The sequence below is a fragment of the Centrocercus urophasianus genome, unplaced genomic scaffold (genome assembly GCF_019232065.1).
Source record: "Centrocercus urophasianus isolate 14NV4802_14NV808 unplaced genomic scaffold, USGS_Curo_1.0 seq_10, whole genome shotgun sequence".
Lineage (NCBI taxonomy): Eukaryota > Metazoa > Chordata > Aves > Galliformes > Phasianidae > Centrocercus > Centrocercus urophasianus.
Window position 1 is genome coordinate 50244016 of NW_024884142.1, and position 19421 is coordinate 50263436.

Consider the following 19421-nt stretch of genomic DNA (forward strand, 5'->3'; position numbering starts at 1 on the left):
AAAAGAAAAAAAAGGAAAAGAAAAAAAAGGAAAAGAAAAAAAAGGAAAAGAAAAAAGCCTCTTCTGCAGGAACTTCATATTAGCAGCTTAGGAAAGAAGCCCACAAGACCAAGATTACTAGCTCTCCCTGAACCAAACTGAGACTGTGCCAATGTTAATAAGAAGAGAAACTTCTGAGGACATTTTATTATATCCTAAAATATCTAGGAATGTTCAAAATAGATTCCAATAAAAAACAACCAAACACAAGAAGGTTGAATTCATTAACTACCTCTCCTAAACACTGCTTTCCTGAACGATCCAGCCAATCATAAGATCTACGGAAATAAACGTCCATAGGTGTTGTATAAAAGGTTCTGAGCAATGCACAAAGCCGCTCTAGATTTCAGCCAAGGAGCGTCAACTGTTTTCAAAACAGCAAGCCAAATCCTCATCAGACTGAATTCAACTGGAGCTTTGCCACTCTGCAGGACAGCGACTTGGCCCACTGTCCCCATGGGAAATCTGTCCCTAACAGGCTTTCTTCCTGCTTATTTCAAATGAAATCTCCTTTGGATCAGGTTGAATTTCCACAGATAATTAGTCTTGCACTAGCTAAATAAAGCAAGAGTTATATTGCCTCTAAGCAGAAATCTAAATAATTACAATGGGGTAAAAGAGAAGATTTCTTCCTTTCAAGAACTTAGCAATTCACTGCTCCTCATGGAATGAACTTCGTTGCTGAATCTTCCTACCGTGCAGCAACAGAGAGAATACCACAGCGCATGGTCATGTGAAAAATCTGAACAATATATTGTTAGAACAGAATTTTGTTGAAAAGGAGGCTCTTTTGCTAAAGCATCCTCAACAGCACACACTATGGGGTTTGCTTTTTTTTTTTTTTATCCTCTATATTTCCTTTGTGTGTGTGTGTGTGGTTGTGTTCTCTCAAGGTCTCTTTTTGCTATATTGAGCTGATGGATGTCTTGTACCCACTCTCCTTATATCAAATGCTATGGGAAGCCTAGCAAGTCTGCAGCCAGATCATGTCCTGCCTGCTGCAGATCCCATCCTGAATAGCGCTCGCTTTTAAGGCAAGGGATGGAGGAGGAGTTTCCCTAGGAATAAGCTGAATAAAGCTTCCTGTTCAGCTAAAGCAGGAAACGTGCTCCAGGACTGCCTTACACACAAAGAGTGGAAAATACTTACTAAACAAAATAGCAGGAGATGAAGCGTAAACTGGATTGTCCTTACATCATTCAGACAAATGGAAAGCCATCCTTCCCAACCTCCCTGCTCTCTTTCATTAATGTGTTAAACTTGAAAAAACAGATATCTGTACGCACATTCTTCATGAACATCAAATGAGCAAGCTGTGCCTTTAAAACCAAACGCTGAAAGATTTCAAACAACGGCGCTAATTAGGAGGGAGCATTTCCTCCCTCCCACAGGATCAGTTTCTTCTTATTAGAAGAGGAGGCAAAACTGACCAAACCCTGCCCTACTAACTGGAGGAGCTGAACCAGAAGCTGTCATTAGGTTAACCTCCGAGCATATCTCCCAAAACATCTCTCCAGAAAGACTGAAATAAATAGCACAGACAACAGAAGAACAGCCTTCCAGTCTGCCCAACCATTAGGACTCACAGAAAACAGCAGCAATATTAATTTTTGCATAATCTGATGATGGAGGATGAATAGTAATGGAAAAACGTCCTTCTTTGTTCACTATAAAAACAATGGCTGTTGAAGGCCTCACAACATTTCCCAAGAGCTGACCTTGTAATTCATGCCAGGTTTCTCTGCTGCCATCACACACCTTTTAACAAGCTCTGATCACTTCAAAGAGGCACTTGTCCTCACCCACCCTGACATTTAGGAATGGAAAGTAAGGAAAACAACATCACTTAATGTGAGGTCACAGATACAGACGCACAGCGCCTAGAAAACACAAAGCTGCTAGGCAAGCTCTATGGTACAAACCATATTGCTGCGGTTGCATGCTGGAAACATGTAACAAAGTACCACACACAACAACAATGTACACAAACTTAATGAAAACCTGATGAAAGAGTGCCAAAAATCTACCGAATCTAATTAATTCTGCAGGCTGCACACAGCACTGAAATGTCATGAGCCACCTTGAGTCCTCAGTGCCTCCAGCTGCCCTGAGTTATAAACCAGTCATCAGCCCCGCAGGGACATGTCTCATATTTTGACTTTCCTTCTGATGGCACAACATCCAGCTCATCATGCAAAGCTCAAATAAGTGTCAGGAAGTCATTTTATCAAATGGCCTTAAAAATATCCTCAAATCAAAGTAAGAGAGTCAAGCATCAGTCTCTAAGTCACGGATCATAAACATAGATATCTCAGTCATCATGAATATAAGGGTTAGGACAGCCAAACCCAACCAGGGAGAGATGAACGATCCCAGTGCATCTCATTGCCAGTGGTGAACCTCGGAAAAAGCAATCATCACTGACATCACGTACAGTTGAAAGCTGCCTTCAGTATCCCAAAGCACAGGTGAAAGTGCTACCTACACACAGTCAGTACACCAGTATAGAACACTTGGAAAATGGCCTCCCAGTTGATGGGCACGACAGAAACCCAGCTACTCTTGAGGAAGTTTTCACCTTGTGAGGGCTACAAATATGTATCACCTACTACAACAGAGAATTTTATCAGTGCTACCGTAAATCATATGATGTATCAAAATTATAATGTTTTTCTGCACGGGGCAGAGTGAAGACTTCAATGCTTTTACTAAAGTATACCAAAGAGCAGGTAACAGAAGAGAATCAGCAGAGATGGTTCAAGACATAGTCGACAACTACCGGTCTAATGCCCGGTACCATCCATCCGATAGCAGCACTGAGGAGCACGTGGATCCTACACACATGTACTGTGCAGCCAGACACACAGGTAGCGTTCATGAGAGTACAGAGTGACTCACTGAAGACAAAGGTTTGTGGTACCCACTCTCCCTGTGTCACGTGCACATCATGGTTCCATGGTGAGCACTCACAGACCCGTGCTACTGCAGGACACTGCATGGAAGCTCTGTTTTGAAACGAATTTACGATAATCCACACAAAAACCCCTCATGTTGTCAAAGTATGTACTTTCCCAAACATCAGGAACACACAGAGAGTAGCTTACACTAGTCTGCCAGCCCACAGCTACTTCCTAAGGAATGATTGGGGTCCATATGTGAAGTTTGCTTGTCCTCTGGTCCTTGCCATAAAAAAGTCATGCTGGGACCACCCCAGGAACTTCAGCTTTAAGAGGAAATTATTGCCTGGGCCCCACAAAGAGAACACAAACCATTTTTTCAAGTGGAAATTGCCCATGATCTAAAAAGCAGGTGTACAATCTCCTATCCCCTCATTTCAGTAAAAAGCCAGACTGGGATACTTAAATCATCTGACACAACATCATGTTTCAGCGGCCTGTATGCCACAAGAGGTACAGTAGATAATATTTTAGTCTGCACAAGAAAACATTTATGAGCAAGAGCCTGTTAAAAGTGAATGTAGTTTATTTTGCATTATAACCCTTGGCCCTCTTACAGTCCCACTCCAGCAGCTTCCTCCATGAAGTTGCTGTGTCTTCACATATGTAAGTGTAAAAAAATAATTTAAAAACCAACCCCTGCCACTGTTTCCAAACAAAGCCCACGTAACTTCACTTTTCTCACCATTTTTAAGATATTTACATTTAAAGCCAGCAACAGGGTTACATTTGCAGACAGCTTGTGACAGCTTCCATTACAGAGGAGTTCGCAATGCTCACTACAGCTGTTCATCCCACTCCATCTCCGTGGCCATAATCACAACATCATCGAGTACATTGAGCTGGAAGGGACCCACAGGGATCACCACATCCAACCCCTGGCTCCACACGGCGCTACCCAAAATCCAAATCCTATGTCCGACAGCCCTGTCCAAATGCTCCTTGAACTCCAGCACTTGGGGCCATGACCACTGTCCTGGGCAGTCTGTTCCATGCCCACCGCCCTCTGGTGAAGAGCCTTTCACTGATATCCATATTGCCAGACTGCAATATGAATAAGCTTGTAACAAGAGAATGGACAGGTCTTTATGTGCAACTCTATGTCAACATGGTTAGCCTACGGATCAATTCCTCGTGACTGATACGTGTACTTTATGAGAAGCCTGCATTTCACACAACTTTAACAAGGTTAGAAATATCTCATTTATTAAAGCCGTTGAGAAATAATTATTTCTTTGCAAAGTAAATGCTACCAGCAACACAACTGCTAAGTAGCAACGTTAAATTTGACAGCAGAGACACTCCCTAATGAAGAATTTAAACCAAATGGGGAAAGCCTAACAGGAACTGCACCCAGCTTGGGTGCAATGACCATCAAATTAAAAGCAATAACAGGCTTAGCTCAAAGAACTGAGTTATAATAAAAAAATATAAGTAGCAAATAAATGGCTTGTGCAAACTGATGACCAAGAGAGAATACAACAACCAAACATCTGACACATACAAAATGTCAGGGTTTGCACGGTGCCTCATCTCACCCTTCCCTATGGATGGGTTGCACAGTGCTTAGCAATACGCTCCCTGTTTACAGCAGAGAAATAAAGCTGAATATATTTATCTAGGCACTGATGTAATGCAGCACCCTGCTGCAGGCATCCCCAGTAGGAAACACCCTCCTCACTTTTCGTCTGTATGCACCATACCATGCCAACATAACAACACTGCCAGAGGAAAACGTCCCTGTCTCGGTGAGGAAGAAAAGCACCTGAAGTTTATCAGACAGCTACAAAGCTCCAAAAAGTCAAATGTTATCACAGAACTGTCACTTAAAGGTCACAAATCACAGAAATAGCCTTCTGTTAAGAGCAACGGGAGCTTCCTCCTCTGGAAGCAAGAGGGAATCAGCTGAAGTACAGCACAAGGAACAGCAGAAGGAATAACTCTGCAATGCAACAGGTGAGTTACAGAGTCCACACTCTTTGAACTTTATCTGTAAAAGGAGTTTATGACCAAATTTGTTCACAAGCACACCATGTGCAAAGCAGGCTTCCAACCCTCATTTCAATGGGGCCAATTGATGGTCTCAGAGCACCAGTCTCACCAAGGCTTACACCCTGGGGATCTTCTGCAGTTGCTGGAACTCAGTTCTTAGGATTTATGACCGCTTCCAACACACTGAGAATGCCATGCTGATGCTGAGAGCCATCTTGCACTTCTGCAGGGTCAGGGACACACACCACTGAAACCACTCAGAGCACATACCATTTTCACATGATCCTTTTCCAAAGCCAGACTGAACTGGGAAAAGACACCGCTTTTCTATAACTCTGTGCAGTCACACAGCCCCTCGCTTCTAAGGGCCAGCATCAGGTTCATACGAGAATCTAAGAAACACCTCTCCAGCCCGTCAGCCCTGGACCTATGCTATGTAAGAAGTTGCACATGCAGACGTGGGATGTGCCTGCACGCAGCAGACCCTCCTCATCAAGAGACGAGCTCAGGAGAACTACAGAAGTAGCTGGAAACTGCACCCAGGTTTCCATTTACCGAGCTGTGCCCGCACACACCCAGCAGAGCTAAGCGGTGGCCGCGCTGTCAGGAGCCCGGCTGAGCCCGAACCCCGCGCACCCGCCCGCTCCCCGCAGTCACTCACGGATCTTCACTTTGCGGTGGTCCAGGCGTGCGAGCAGAGCTTCGAGGGCTCCCAGGCGGCGCTGGAGCCGGGCGTTGCGGTGGCACAGCGTGTCCGCCTCGCTCAGGATCCCTCCGAAGATGTCTCCGGCGCAGCGGGACAGGTCGGAGAGCTGCATAAGCAGCGATACCAGCGCGTACGAGCTGACCTGTTCCAGCGCCCCGAACTGCGGCACCGCGCCGCGCCGCCGCCCGCCGCCCCCTTCGGCCGCTCCGGCGTGGTCCCCCGGCGCCGGGCCGCCCCGCTCCGCGCCGTCGCCTTCCTCCAACCTGCACAGCTTCAGAGGCTCCAGGGTCCGCAGGGGGAACGGCATCGCGACCGGGGACGGCGGGCTGGAGGGAGAGAAGCTGGGCGTCCCCGGCGCGGAAAGTCTTCGCCCGCCAAGCGGCCGCGGCGACGAAAGTTCAGAAAGAGGAGGGAGAGGGAGAGGAGAGGAGAGAGGGAGGGAGCACAACAACAACAAATGAATCAGAGCGGGAGGGCGCCGCGCTACGCGCGCCGGGGCCGGGACTGGGGCTCGGGGAGAGCCGCCGCCGCCGCCCGCCGAGCGGAGGGGGGGCGCCGCGCGACACCCATGTGGGTGGACGAGAGGGAGCGGAGCGGCCGCCGGCACGGGGAGAGCCCGCTGCGCTGCCCTGCGGCCGGGAGACAGGAAAAAGCCCGGGTTTCTGTCCCCGGAGCGGAGAGGAGGAAGCGTGGGAGGGGGGCTGAGCGCTCTGGATGAGGCCACAAAGGAGGGAAAGCGGCCAGGGAGAAAGGGAGGAGAGGAAGAGAAGGAGGAGGGGAGAGAAAAGCCCGGAGCAGCCCCACCTGGGGAACCCCGCGCCGCTGCAGGCACTTTTGTGAGCGCACCGAACTCCCAACCCGGAAAGCGAGAGCTGGAGCGAGAGGAGGAGAGAGGAGGGGGGGGGAAGCCTCCGCGAACCTGGGAAGAGAAAAAGAGGCCGCCGCCTACCTGTGGCTCTCCGAACTGGAGCCTCTTCCAGAGCCTCACCCTTCCCGGCCAGCTCACGGCCGAGGTACGGGCCCGGCCCTGCCGTTGCCCCCGGCTCCAGGGGCTCCCCGGGGCGGTCGCCTTCTGCCCGGAGCGGAGGAACAGGGAAAAAGCTACCGCCCCTCCGCTTCCCTACCCTCCGGTGCTCGGGGGGAGATGGGCTGGAGAGTGGGGCTGCCGGCTGAGCAGGGCTGCGGGTGGTGGTTGCTTGTAGTGAGGCTGACCCCAAGGTAGGAAGTGTAAAGTCTGAAGCATGCTCCCACTGCGTCGCTCCAGCTTGTAACTGTGGTGTGAGTGGAAATGGGCTCAGCCCGAGAGGCAAGCACATCTTAGTCAGGACAGGTACTCCCCAAAGAGCCAATTCAGCCTACGTGTAACTGCTGACAGCCACTATTTAACAGGGCCTGAGGGTCTGTGCCTGTTGCGTGATAAAGAGAGGAGCATGGTCCCACACTTTTCATGGAAAGGTCTTTGGGGAAAAGAGGCAGCAGGGACCCTGTCTACCCTGCAGCAGCTCCATCCCCTCCATAGCTGATGAAAGAAACAGAACGGATCCTGGGAGAGGCCTGCTGTGCCTTCTGTGAGCACCTTGAGGTCGCAAGAGTGGGAACAAGACATTCTGAATCACAGTAGTTCTCACATGTGGCTTTAGCCTGGGCACAGAGGGAAGTCAGAAGGAAACCAGACTACTTGTAGTTCTTCTGAAGCTTCCTGGTGCACCTTGCAGGAGCTGGGGACAAGTCTGCAGACAGCAGAGCACAAAGCAAAGACTGAGCGACACACACAGGAATTAAGGGCTGCAGGAAGTGCTTTTAGTGGTGATGCTCGAGCAAAAATTGCAAGTCACTAAGTCTTCTCATTCGTGAAGCAAAGAAAAAAGCTTTCTTCTTCAAGATTTCCATGAAAGCTAGGTGTGTGTGTGTATATATATATATATATACAAAAAAGCAACTCAACCTGGTGTTTTAAAGAACCAAAGCACCTTTCTTCAGACCTCAGCCCAAACAAGTTACCGATGCATGACTCCACAACCTAGGCTACAGTTGATTTCTGCTGCACACAGGACAGCTGAGTGCGTGAATGCCATGTGAACAGAAACCAGTGGGAAGAACGTGGTGCCAGCAGGTCTTATGGGGCCTAATGAGGGTTGAACACAAAAGGAATCTCAGGTGTCAGCACTGATTAACAGCAGATGGAAAGCAGCGTTCTCTCTAATTAAATTATTCTGGTTTTATTTGGGGGCATCACGTCTCCATTAGCTCTGAGTTCTTCGGGGCAATCAGTTGCCCAATGCTAAGGCCCACTTAGCAGGCTGTTTGATGGAGGAGCACAACTTCCTCATATCTGCTTTGTTTAAAATGTAAAGAATTGAGGGGAACTGAGTGCCACATGAGCTTACCTAGAAAACACAGCAGGAAGAAAACAAGCAAAGAGCTCAGCTCGGGTGGCAGCTAAAGGAAACCAACGGCAGGGTGCCTTCTCTACCAGTGCCAACAATGCCTGTGTTTGCAGGCTGCAGAATGCACTGCTGCACCAGCCTGAGTGCTGCTGGCAGAAACAGTACCTGCTTCTTAGAGCCAACAGCTGGACTAAGTTAAGAAATAAACCTGAATTTAAAGTGCATTCTTGAAAAATTCAAAGGCTGTACGTTTATTTCAGAACAATACTTTTCTTTCTCATTAATCTACTTGGTTCTGTTTTCCTGGCACTGCTAGAGAGACAGCTTTTTCTGTCCCAGCAGTATGGGGGATGCCCGTACCCTCCCACACTCTGTGCTCCCCTTGCTGTGACACAGGGGCTCCTTGGCTGGGGGCTCCAGGTCAGTGTGGGCAAATGCCTGCAGTCAGCAGGGGGAAAAGGTGTGAGGAGAGGAGCAGAGCCTGGGGAGCAGGAGGTGCAAAGGAGGAGGGCAGGGAGAAGGACAGCAGAAACCTGTACCAGATTTTTCCTTTCAACATCAATTTCATTTCTAATGCTAGCACTGGAAAGTTAATTCCATCTGAATTACAGCTGACTTACTTCAGGATTTTAAGCCTTAAGTTCAATGTCCAAATTAAGCGTTTAATGAAGTTCATGTTCTGTTTCGAGAAGCAGAAGACAAAACTGGTGGAAGTTACTCATCCACCACGGTGGAACACCACCCTTCCCTCAGCTCACTTCTGCAATCCCTTTGGGCTCTCAGAAGCTGAGTGGTGGTGCAAGAACCATGTGGCCAAACATCAAACATCAGGAAGACCTTCCTGAAACTGTAGAAACTGTAGCTATGTGGTATTTTAGATGCAGTCAAATGAGGTCGCTGGGCTCGTTTGTTGTAGCTCGCCCCACAGCTTCAAGCTACCTGCCTGCAGATGCCAGCAAAACCCAACCACGTCGATAAGCAGAAATAAACAGTGGTATAGCGTGGGAGGAGGTGGGGTGCTTCTCAGTTGTTCCCAGAGCAGTGCTAATGAGTAGTGTAACTTAAAAAGCAAGCTCAATGTTGCAAGCACATAGCTTCTGAATTTTTTAGTTACTTCGGCTGTTGCACTACAGAATTTTAGTGAAGGTTTAAAATAGAGAAGGATGTTTTCTGACATTTTATTATTTCCTGGTTAACCAAAAGTATGTGGATGTTTCCAGTCTTGTTGGGGCACCGGGCTCTTTCAATCACCACTTCATAGCTGTCTTCAATAAGTAAAAAACCTTTTCCAAAGCAGCCTGTATGAGATATGCATTAAATGGAAGTAAGTCTGACTCATGACAATGTTGAGTGGTATCAGAATTGTAATCATTTTTCTGCTGATCTTTCTCTTATGACTACATGTACTTTGTGTTATATATGAATACAAACAAATAAATTGATCACCAGAGAAAAATGATGGTTGTTTTGCTGGGTTTCTTTAAATTCCAGTGCCGCTGTATTAGACTGAAAATCATCTTTGGTAGATGATGCAGCAGGACTTCAAATCACCACCTTTCTTCCAGCCTATGAGTATCAGGAATAGATATTTTTGCATACTGGAACCCAAAAGAGCCCAGACTATTCCCTCCTTGTCCCAAAACAGAATCCAGTGGATACTCTTTTAAAACTAGCAATGTCTCTAATGATGAGAGGCATTTCCCTGACACAGGCTGCTTACAAAGCCCTGCTTCCCTGAACAGCGTTTCCAGCAACCATACTGTCATTCACTGGCAAAGGGCTGTCAGCTCCAAGCTTTCTTTTTCTGGCTTATCCCTGGGTCAGTTCCCTGCACGAAGCCTGGAGCTGAGCTTCCTTCTCTACTTATTTCTGTAATATTTTTGCTCATTATCGTTGTGTTATCTTCACTGTTAAACAAAGGTAGCAGTGTAACTCCAAAACCTCCATCCCTGTTATTCTCTGTATTTAGCAGATGCATCCACACTTTTGTAGCAGAAGACTGTAATACCAAATGCTGTCTCAGTGGGCAGTAGTTTGGTGCACCAGTCGCAGTGGATTTTCTGGCCCTGCTCTTTTCGCAGCCCCTACATCAAGCTAAGTCATATTCTTCCAAGCCTGTGGTTTAGACTTCATGTTGTTCTGCCAGCTGGTCACTGAGCTCTTCAGACTCTACAAAGCTCTGTATGTGTCTACACAAGAGCAAGAATCAGCACTGTTTTCTGCCAGTGCACAAACTCTCAAACCCTTTCCCATTTTCCTGCCTTTATGCAGCTGTATTTGGATATAAAAGTCATGCTAGCCATGGTGCCGTGGAACAATCAGAGCTCGCTGCAGTAGGAATGATACCATGGAGGAAGCCATAGCTGTAGTGGCCTAAGGATATGAATCAACAGCTCCAACCAGATGCAGCAGCTCTGCCACTACAAGAGGAGCTCTTCCACCCACTCCTGCTTCCTTCCTTCTGTTCCCACTCACAGATGCATGCTCTGCAGCTTACTCTGCAGGCATCTGAAGAGCTCATTGTAGACCAACTGCAGTTCAGCTGCACGACATGAGGTGCTGTGAAGAAGTTGCAGGGAAATCTGCTCTCAGTTTCTGCTTTTCAAGCCACAACAGTACTTAACATCATTCTCAGGGGAGCAGAGTGTTGGAGAAAAAGCTGGGCTGTGAATAGAAAAAATGTGGAAGAAATCACAGAGCTTGCGAAAACATGAGTATAGCATTACAGCTGCTCCAGAGCACACGGTAATCATCAGAGGATTTTGGTCTCTGTTCCAGTGACTGCAGTGCAAACAGGAGACTGCCAGACCCTCAGATAGGGTGGGACTCAGAAACAGCTGACAACAGTGATGAAAATGGAAGCAGCTCCAAGCCAAATCTCCCAACCAAGAAGAGAAATCAAGTTGCTGAGTGTTTATCTCCATGGGTTGGTAGTGCTTGCTCCTACAGTTGCCATACCAGTTTCCTTCATTTGGTTGAGGCATTTCTTTGTCTTAACAAAGTGCATTCCTCACTTCCACTTCCTCTGTGGCAGAAAAAACTTCCATCATAAGGAAACTTAGCACTTTTTAAAATTGATAAAGCGTTTAGGTTTTTGCTTCACAGGGACTTCAGTTATGCAAATACCACATGTAATTACTAATTACTGAGTTGGTTACTTAGATACAGTGCTGCAAGCAACTGTAGGACAGGAATAGGGGTGTCATTTTTGAGAGAAAAACTTCATCTGGAAAATCAAAGACTGGAGGAATTATCAGCTGAAAATCAGACTTAACATATGGAGATACTGTAAGTGCTGAGCAAAGTCTTTTCTTGTCTCTAGCTTTAATGAGAACAGTTTGTGTTGAAAGCGTTCATAAATGCCATAGGAAATTTTTATTTATCTAATACACCGACCGCATTTATGTCTTCTCTAATTGTGTTACATGTGCTCTCCTTTGAAGTAATTGCACAGTTTACATTTAGATTCATTAACAACATATCGTAACAAAACAAAACAAAAAACTAAAAACAGTTTCAGTCAAATAACACTTGGAAATGTATTATTTTAGCAAGGCTGATAACGTTCTCAATTGAATGCCTCAAGACTTGGAGCAAACAATACATCTGGTGGATGGAGCCTCCTCAGTTGCCCCCCAACATGCAGACTGTGCTGTTCACTACAGCAGAACTTGTCGTTTGGTATTACCTTCCCACTGTCAGTCATTGCATATACAGCAAAGTATTTGTGTCCATAGAATCATTACGGTTGGAAAAGACCACTAAGTTCATCTAGTCCAACCGCCAACCCATCCCCACCATGTTCACCAACCACATCCCTCAGTGCCACACCTACCCTCTTCTTGAACACCTCCAAGGATGGTGACTCCACCACCTTCCTGGGCAGCCCATTCCAATGCCTCACCTCTCTTTCTGAGACTAAATTCTTCCCAGGATTCAACCTGAACCTCCCCTGGGAGAATATGAAGACATTCCCACTTGTCCTAGTTTAGACTGGGCCTATAATACTTTCTGAAAAAATACGCAGCCTTGCTTTGCTTTAATTCATGAACAGAGATCAATGTATGCCAGTGAGCCACAAATGATTTTCGATGCTCTGCAGTGGCCTCATAAACAAAACACTGGCTTTGGTCACTGAGAAAAGGCAGAGTCTGCTAAACCACCTATCAGCCAGTGCAGATTTTCCAACTCCCTTCCTTGCAAATGAGCACAGTCATCTGCACCACTTCTGCATAACTTCCCCCACCTGATGGCTGGCTGGGATGAGGCTCAGTGTGTTGTGCCGCAAAGTTCAGTGTTTCTGCTTATATTATAGAATCACCAAGGTGGGAAAAGACCTTTAAGATCATCCAGTCCAATCACCCACACATCCCCAGTTAGTCTCTGAGACTGCCTGCTACCAATACATAAAGACTAATGAAATACTTTAAAATTCCAAAATAATCATCTGGAAGAATGACAATAAGGGAAAAAATATTTTAAGGCTACCCAGAAATTACACTGATCATCAAAGGCTACTCTAGCTGGAGTAGCAGTTGAGGAGCTATACACCTCCATACCCTTACTGGCACATTTGTATATTTTACCACTGCGTGGTTGTTGTAGTTCTGCTTTATAACATGTATAAAGGATCTGAATTACAGATACTGCAGAAACATTATTATTAAAATTTCCCATTTGTACAAACAACAGCTTACATTAAATTAAAAATAAATTGAAGGTGTTAGCATTAGGGAAAGTAAGGGAAATCAGGATTTTTAGAATATACCATCTGAATATTCCCAAAAGTTTGTGGGCATCAAATATGTGATTATGCAATTAGTGTAATAAATGCAGCTGTGTTTCTTTCACTGCATTTATCAGACAAACTGTAAAGCTAAGCATTGGCATGTCGCTCATAAATCAGTACCAAAACGTGGCACAGCCTGCAAGATTCACTGAGACCTTTCTGTTCCAAGCATTTTCAAACTTGGCAGAGTACATATTCCTCAGAGGACTATGAATATGCCATCTTTCAGGCATTTCTGGCAAAATCATTTTTTAGTTAGCTCAAGAAAAAAATAAATCAATATAGAAACACTTGGCTTAATAACACTGGAAACAACTTTTAAATGCGTTGAAATATACCTTACAAAGTTCCGTTCAGCTTTTCTTTAAAGTAAAGTGAAAGAAAGTGTTAAAGAAGTTCAGCCCAAGAAATAACTTGTTTAGAAAGGGGGAAAAAAAATAAAATGAAGATGGTTGCTTGCTTTTGAGCCTCCATGCAGAAAACTCCCTTATGGTCTCTTTCAAAAATGTTTGCAAATTTAATCCTTGGTTGTATGCACAGAGAAAAAAATCTAAACATTCTTTCACAATGATGCCACTTTTTGGTTCCCCAGTGAGTTAGCTTTTCTATGCTTTATATTTAATGACAGTTGTAAGCACAGTTTGGATCACCAGTTATTGTGACCCACGACTAAAACCTGTAAATACGTAGAGCGAGTTATTTTACTCAGAGGACTGTAACTTACAAGTAACCTACATTTCTATGTAGCTGTTCTTAAGGCACTTTGTAAGGAGTTTTCACTTAAACCTATTACTCTGCTAAGATAAATTCAAGAAAATCTTAAAACCTTAGTTTAATAAGTCCCTTACCATACTCTAATTAACTATTAGGCTACGTACATTAATGGAATAGTGCTACTCTCACAGCCATGATATTCAATCATGTGTTCACTCTCAATCACTTTGTGACACAGGCCATCTGTTACACAGCAATACAGCACACACATCACAGGTGATCAATTTGGACCTGAGACCCCTTGCTGCTATTTTTGCTTGGTACTTCCAGTGCAAAGGACAATGCTTTAAATCTTCAACTTCTTTCCTAATTACAGTTACTGGAGCAAAATAACATTAAAAAGAAAACTCTAGTATACTCTATATACACACTACATTGTGTGGTGTATGCACTGCTTAGAAACAGTTTTCTATACAAATACTTCTGTCTATGTGTATTCTCTTGAGGATGAGATGTTTATTTTTAGTTCTGCATTTGTGTATATCTAAGAAAACAGAGTCTGAAATTACAAACACGACTTCCATCATCTGTCTGGGAGAAGATTTCACATAGTTAGCAGAGCTTCTCAGTGATATGTCTTCTAGCCTGGAAAAAAATAGTCATTCAATGCTTTTAAGACATGGTGGTCGTATTTATCTGGAGCTGGCAAGCTATAGAGGGGGAAGAGAGCTCCTTTTAACAAGCAACACAAAGAAGCGACTTGAGGCCAACTACACATCTGACCAGGAAATTCTGCAGACTGTGAACAACTCATTGTCCTACTTTGATCTTAAGATAATAATCTGAGTTTGGAAGTGAAATTTCACACTCTTAGCACATTCAATAAAAGAAGTCTACCTTCTTGCTGTCACAGTTCTTTGCAGGCAAAATCTTCACAAATCTCAGTTAGAAACTGGATTTTCTTGAGTTGAATCAAAGTTTCTAAGTCAGGCCTATCATTTTGCACATGGAATTTACCATTAAAAAAAAAAAAAAAAGTGTGACTCCAGAATAAAACCATAACTTCACCTATTTTTTCCTTTAATCCAAAGAGTGTCAACAAACTAGCCTACAGTTTTTTTTCCTGCAGCTTACTTACTTACCCTGCCCATGGTGCCTGCAGAACCAAAAAAATTGCTTGTTGCTGTCTTTAAACTTAGGTTGTTGGATCACACACATCCAGATTGTCTAATTATTTCCTTTCCTTTTTCTCTTTTGTCCTGTATCCTTCTGTTTCATGATCTTTGTGATAAGAGCAACCTTTGCACGCTCCCTGAGTTTGATACCATTGGGATTATTGGGCCATAACTGAAGATTCAGCGGTGTGGTCAGATGACTACAACCATAATCCTTCGTTTGTGCACACTAGAGCTGAGGCTGAAATAGCTTTGAAAAGTTAAATTGCACTTACTGGACCTTCCTCAGCATCCCTGAGTTATGCTGTACTAGCAGAATTGCTCAGGGGCAGGCAACAACACCGTACCAACAACACTGCTCTGTTCATAGAGTAGTAGTCTATCCTACTGTCAGTAAGTGTAAACAATGGGAAAGAAAATAAAACATTTTTGTAGGCTCTTAGCCAAGCTATTAAAACAATGGAGTGAGTATTTTATTTCAATTGCTACCTTGACTGGTTTCTTTTGCTGCAATGTCTTGCTCCATTATAATCATCATGATAAATTACTGAACAGTTCAAAAAGCAGGCTGCAGAAAACAAAAGATGACATGTTCTTGTGATATGAGCTGCACGTTCCATCTTGCTGTACTGAATTAATCATAAACCACATTCAATATTTAAACAATATTTCAATATTTAAAAGGGGGAAAGAGCAGGTGCCTGCAAAGGGCAGATGTTACAAATTTTAGGTTAAACAAAAATGCAACAATTCCTATCACATATCATTTCTATTATATATATCAGAAAGCACAGCCTGCACTACGTCCCCAGTTGTATACAAGAAAAGCCTTCTTCCCATATTTTCTGATCTGTTCCCGTTTCCAGAATTTACTTCCTATTTTGATTTATAAGAGTTCGGTTTTTCTGACCTTGATGGGATTCTGTAGATTCCATGTTGCTGATCTTGGAGTAATCGTGAACATTGTTACATTTAAAATCAGTGGTGAAATTGCAAAACCAATCCAGCAAGTTGCCCAAGGACAAAGGACTTACCCCAAACTTATTTTATTTCAGAAGCACATATGAAATTCATCCTCATCTAAAATTTAACATGCAAGCATTTCCAAGCTTTTTTCACAAGTCTATCAACAAGCCATTTGATTCCTGTGTGAAAGTCTATTTATGATTGAATTAGTAAATGTGGAAACAGTTTGGTAGATGGAATCAGTTAATTGTAAAGTTCGAGTACTTTAAAAAGTCAGCAAGCACTGCCCAAGGCAGGGAAAGAGATGGAGATTAGCAATCTTCTTGTGCAAAAAGTATTTTTCTTACCTACTTTCTTTCTACAACATTTCCTTCCCTCACAGCCTTATCTGGTACTGGTTGTGCTGTTAGAACAAATGAGAGACTTTCTCCTTTCCAGCTGGAGTATTAGTGAGCATTAATACTGGAGCAACTAATTTACAGTCCCAAATTGCTTTTGCCTCAGAGGATCTTAACACATGCTACAAACATTTAAACCAAATACCTACAGAAAAGCAAATGTGGATGTACAATAGCTCCCATATCCACTGAACAAAAGTAGATGATGTATAAAATAATTATGTTTTTACGTAACTAAACATTACTTTGTGATATATATCCAGAAGGTGATCAAGTCAATGTTGGCTAAGGAAAAAAGTCTTCACTAGAGCTATAGTGCAGTACTGGGACAAGTTATCCATAGAGGTGGTGGAATCTCCATCATTGAAGGTTTCAAGACAAAACTGTAACAGATGTGATGTGTCAATAGCTGTGGTCTGAGCGGGAGGCTGCGCTACAGAACACGTGTACAACTTTCATCTTTGGACAATTTCAAGACAGGCTTGGATAAAACCCTGGGCTACCAGTGTGAGCTCAAAGCCCCCACTCTGACTTGGAGATCTCCTGAGAACCTTTCCCTATCCTATGGTGCTGTGACCTCAAGAGTTACTTCCCAGCAGCTATTTCCACAATTCTATGAATATTAAATCCAGACTAGCCAGGGAACGTATTAAATAACATTTTCTTTTCCAATACGATTTTCCAGGCATATAAGAGAAGGAAACAGCACAACTTCTCCTCCTCCTCCAAGATATACTATATTGCCACCTATCTGCATCATCAGCTAGCATCAGACTGCTAGATCCTCTGCAGAGACCTCTTGCATTTGAGGTAATGAAGGAACTGACCTAATACCTACACTAGCATCATCGATGGGAAACCACCAAACAGGACTGAGATGTTACCAGGGAATTTCAGGACTCTGGAGCCCACCATTAGTTTCTAGGCTTTTTTTTTTTTTTTTTTTTTTTTTTTCTTCCTAAGATATTTTAACAAATGCAATATGGAAAGAATGTTAGCAGTCTCTTTTTCTTCTCTTCAGTCTCCCACTCCTGCTCCAATGATTCCAGTAGTAACACCAGTAGCACCAAATAGATTTGTCATTGTCACCTTCTTTCATTTTTATCTGTTTAAAACATAGAATGGAGTGTTATTTGTTGATGCTTTCCTTTATGAATGCCACAGGCAAGAAAATTTCACTAGCAATCACGTTTTTGGTATATTTAGGACCACTGTTGGTTATCTTTAGCAATCAAAAAAAAACCTCTTTAACTTCAAGGAAGACGACTTACTGTTTGAGTTAGGCAGTAGACAGTTGTTCCTATTCAGGAACAGAGGGGTCCTGGGAAAGAAAGCTGAGATTTTCCAGAGGCTCAGGGAACTCTTTAGAAAAAATTGCTGAGACCATTGGGAGACAAGGCCTGGAGAGTATGAGGGAAAGTTTCCACAAATGAAAATAGCAGAGGAAAACTTCCAGTGTTCTGAAAGGAGGATAGACTTCATTTGCTCAGAAGACATAGCTGGGAAAACTGGAGTTTTCTGAGGTGGACAGGTTAAAGTACAAGATGAATGGAAATGGAATGTGGACATCTGATGATGTTTAGTCAAAAACCACTGTGTGTGCAACCTTGGAACCAAATATTACGAATCCTTTCTTCTGAACAATCTAAGAGTTACATAAACTCCCAAAATAACTGGGAATAGCATTATGATGTTACCATATGCCACTGCTGGATCTGTCTCCCACATAATCAAGTTTAGGATAAGTAAAGACTATCTCCTCTACACCTTTCTGTATAAATCCAAGGCTGAGTAGGAAGATTAAATTTTGTGGCCAAGCCTATATCTATAAAAGATATCAATAATTCCCTAATAAAATATTGTTATTTGTTTGCAATTTGAAAAGGCAATATCATCTACTGATTCAGAGAAGAGCAGTGTAGGCTAGTGTCAGAGAGCAATAAGGCCCCATCTGCTCCCCAGAAGCAATGGAGAACCATCCCACTGTTTCTGAGCATGGTCAGCAGCACCAGGTGCCCATAACAGTGTCCACCAACAGCCCCAAGCACAGCAAGCCCTGAACCAGGGTGTCCAGCGAGGAGCAGCAGGAGACAGAGCTGGAGACAGGTTGCCCAAGGAGGCTGTGGATGCCCCATCCCTGGAGGATGTGCTGAAATGGGGCTTCTGGCACCATGAGCAGCAGGCCGGAGGGTCACAGGAGGGCTGGCCAGAGCCATTCAAGCCTCTAAGAGCCCTAGAGTCCTCAACCACAAACATGTTGAGGACCAACAAGCATTCAGAGGCAATACCATATATGCCTGCCAGCTTTTCTGCAGGTATCTGCAAGTGGCTGCTTTGGAGTTAGGACGCCATATGGACCTCTGCTCTGACCAGCAGAGCTGCCTTTATGGTTGATGGCATTCATCAAAGCTGCCAGCATGAGCAGAATCAACTTCCATTCCCAGGGAGTTCCTAGATCCTAGAGAGATCACCTCAGTCTTTGAGGAACTCCCTTCAAGCAAGGGGCCAGAGCAGGACTGGAGAGAATGGAGGATTTATTTAGACAAAGAGAAGGGACTGGGGCACAACTCAAGCAGATAGCTCCAGAAGTGAGGAAGGCTGGAACAAAACTTCCTAAGGAAGTCCTGGGAGAACGTTGGCATGGAGCTAAAGAGGTTGGCTTACTTACTTACTAGGACACTGGGGCAAACTGGAACAAAAAAAGCACAGAGCCTCAGAGGCAGACTTACCCATAACCTAGAAGATTGTGCTTTCAGAACAGTTCTGCAAGTGTCTTCTATTTGCCTCCCTTCTCCCCTTGTTACTCCATTGTAGCTACATGAATCACTATGCTGCTGACCCAAGGAGGTTGTTTATACAACATGTACATTCCAGCATTAGACTTCTGCTGTTTCTAAACAGGTCACACATTTGATGCTTTGGTAAGTAAGTATTGATTTTCTAACATTGGATACACACATAATAGGGGTGGATTTGTTATGCTACTCATTCCCTTATGTAACAATACTGACTTCAGAGGGACTATTCATGTTTGAGATGCAGGGACTGATAAGTAATAATACAGAAATGTAAATATTTCTCTGCTCTCGTAACCGTTCATTTAAATAGCCAAATCATAGTGTGAAGAGAGAGAGAATACAAAAACACAGGTTGACACTTTTTCAGTGACATTTCTACAGGGCGTATCACCATTCTGCAAGGCACTGTGTGCCTAACCCACACAGTTCTACATCCATGCTATTTCCAGGGTTAATTCATTTTCTTTGTATATCATTTTAATTTTACTGCCTTTTCTGCA

The 19421-nt window shown here is 44.0% G+C and overlaps 1 protein-coding gene across 4 annotated transcripts in view; it reads right to left on the reverse strand.

Moving 5' to 3' along the window:
• Nucleotides 1-6016, reverse strand: part of NHSL1 (NHS like 1) — a 164321-nt gene extending 158305 nt beyond the window's left edge. For all 4 annotated transcript variants that reach the window (XM_042812818.1, XM_042812810.1, XM_042812798.1 and 1 more), the window contains exon 1: nt 5650-6016. In XM_042812818.1, the coding sequence (XP_042668752.1) occupies nt 5650-6001 (352 nt within the window). In that variant the 5' untranslated portion in view covers nt 6002-6016. The remainder of the gene's footprint in view (nt 1-5649) is intronic.
• Between the last annotated feature and the right edge of the window lie 13405 nt (nt 6017-19421).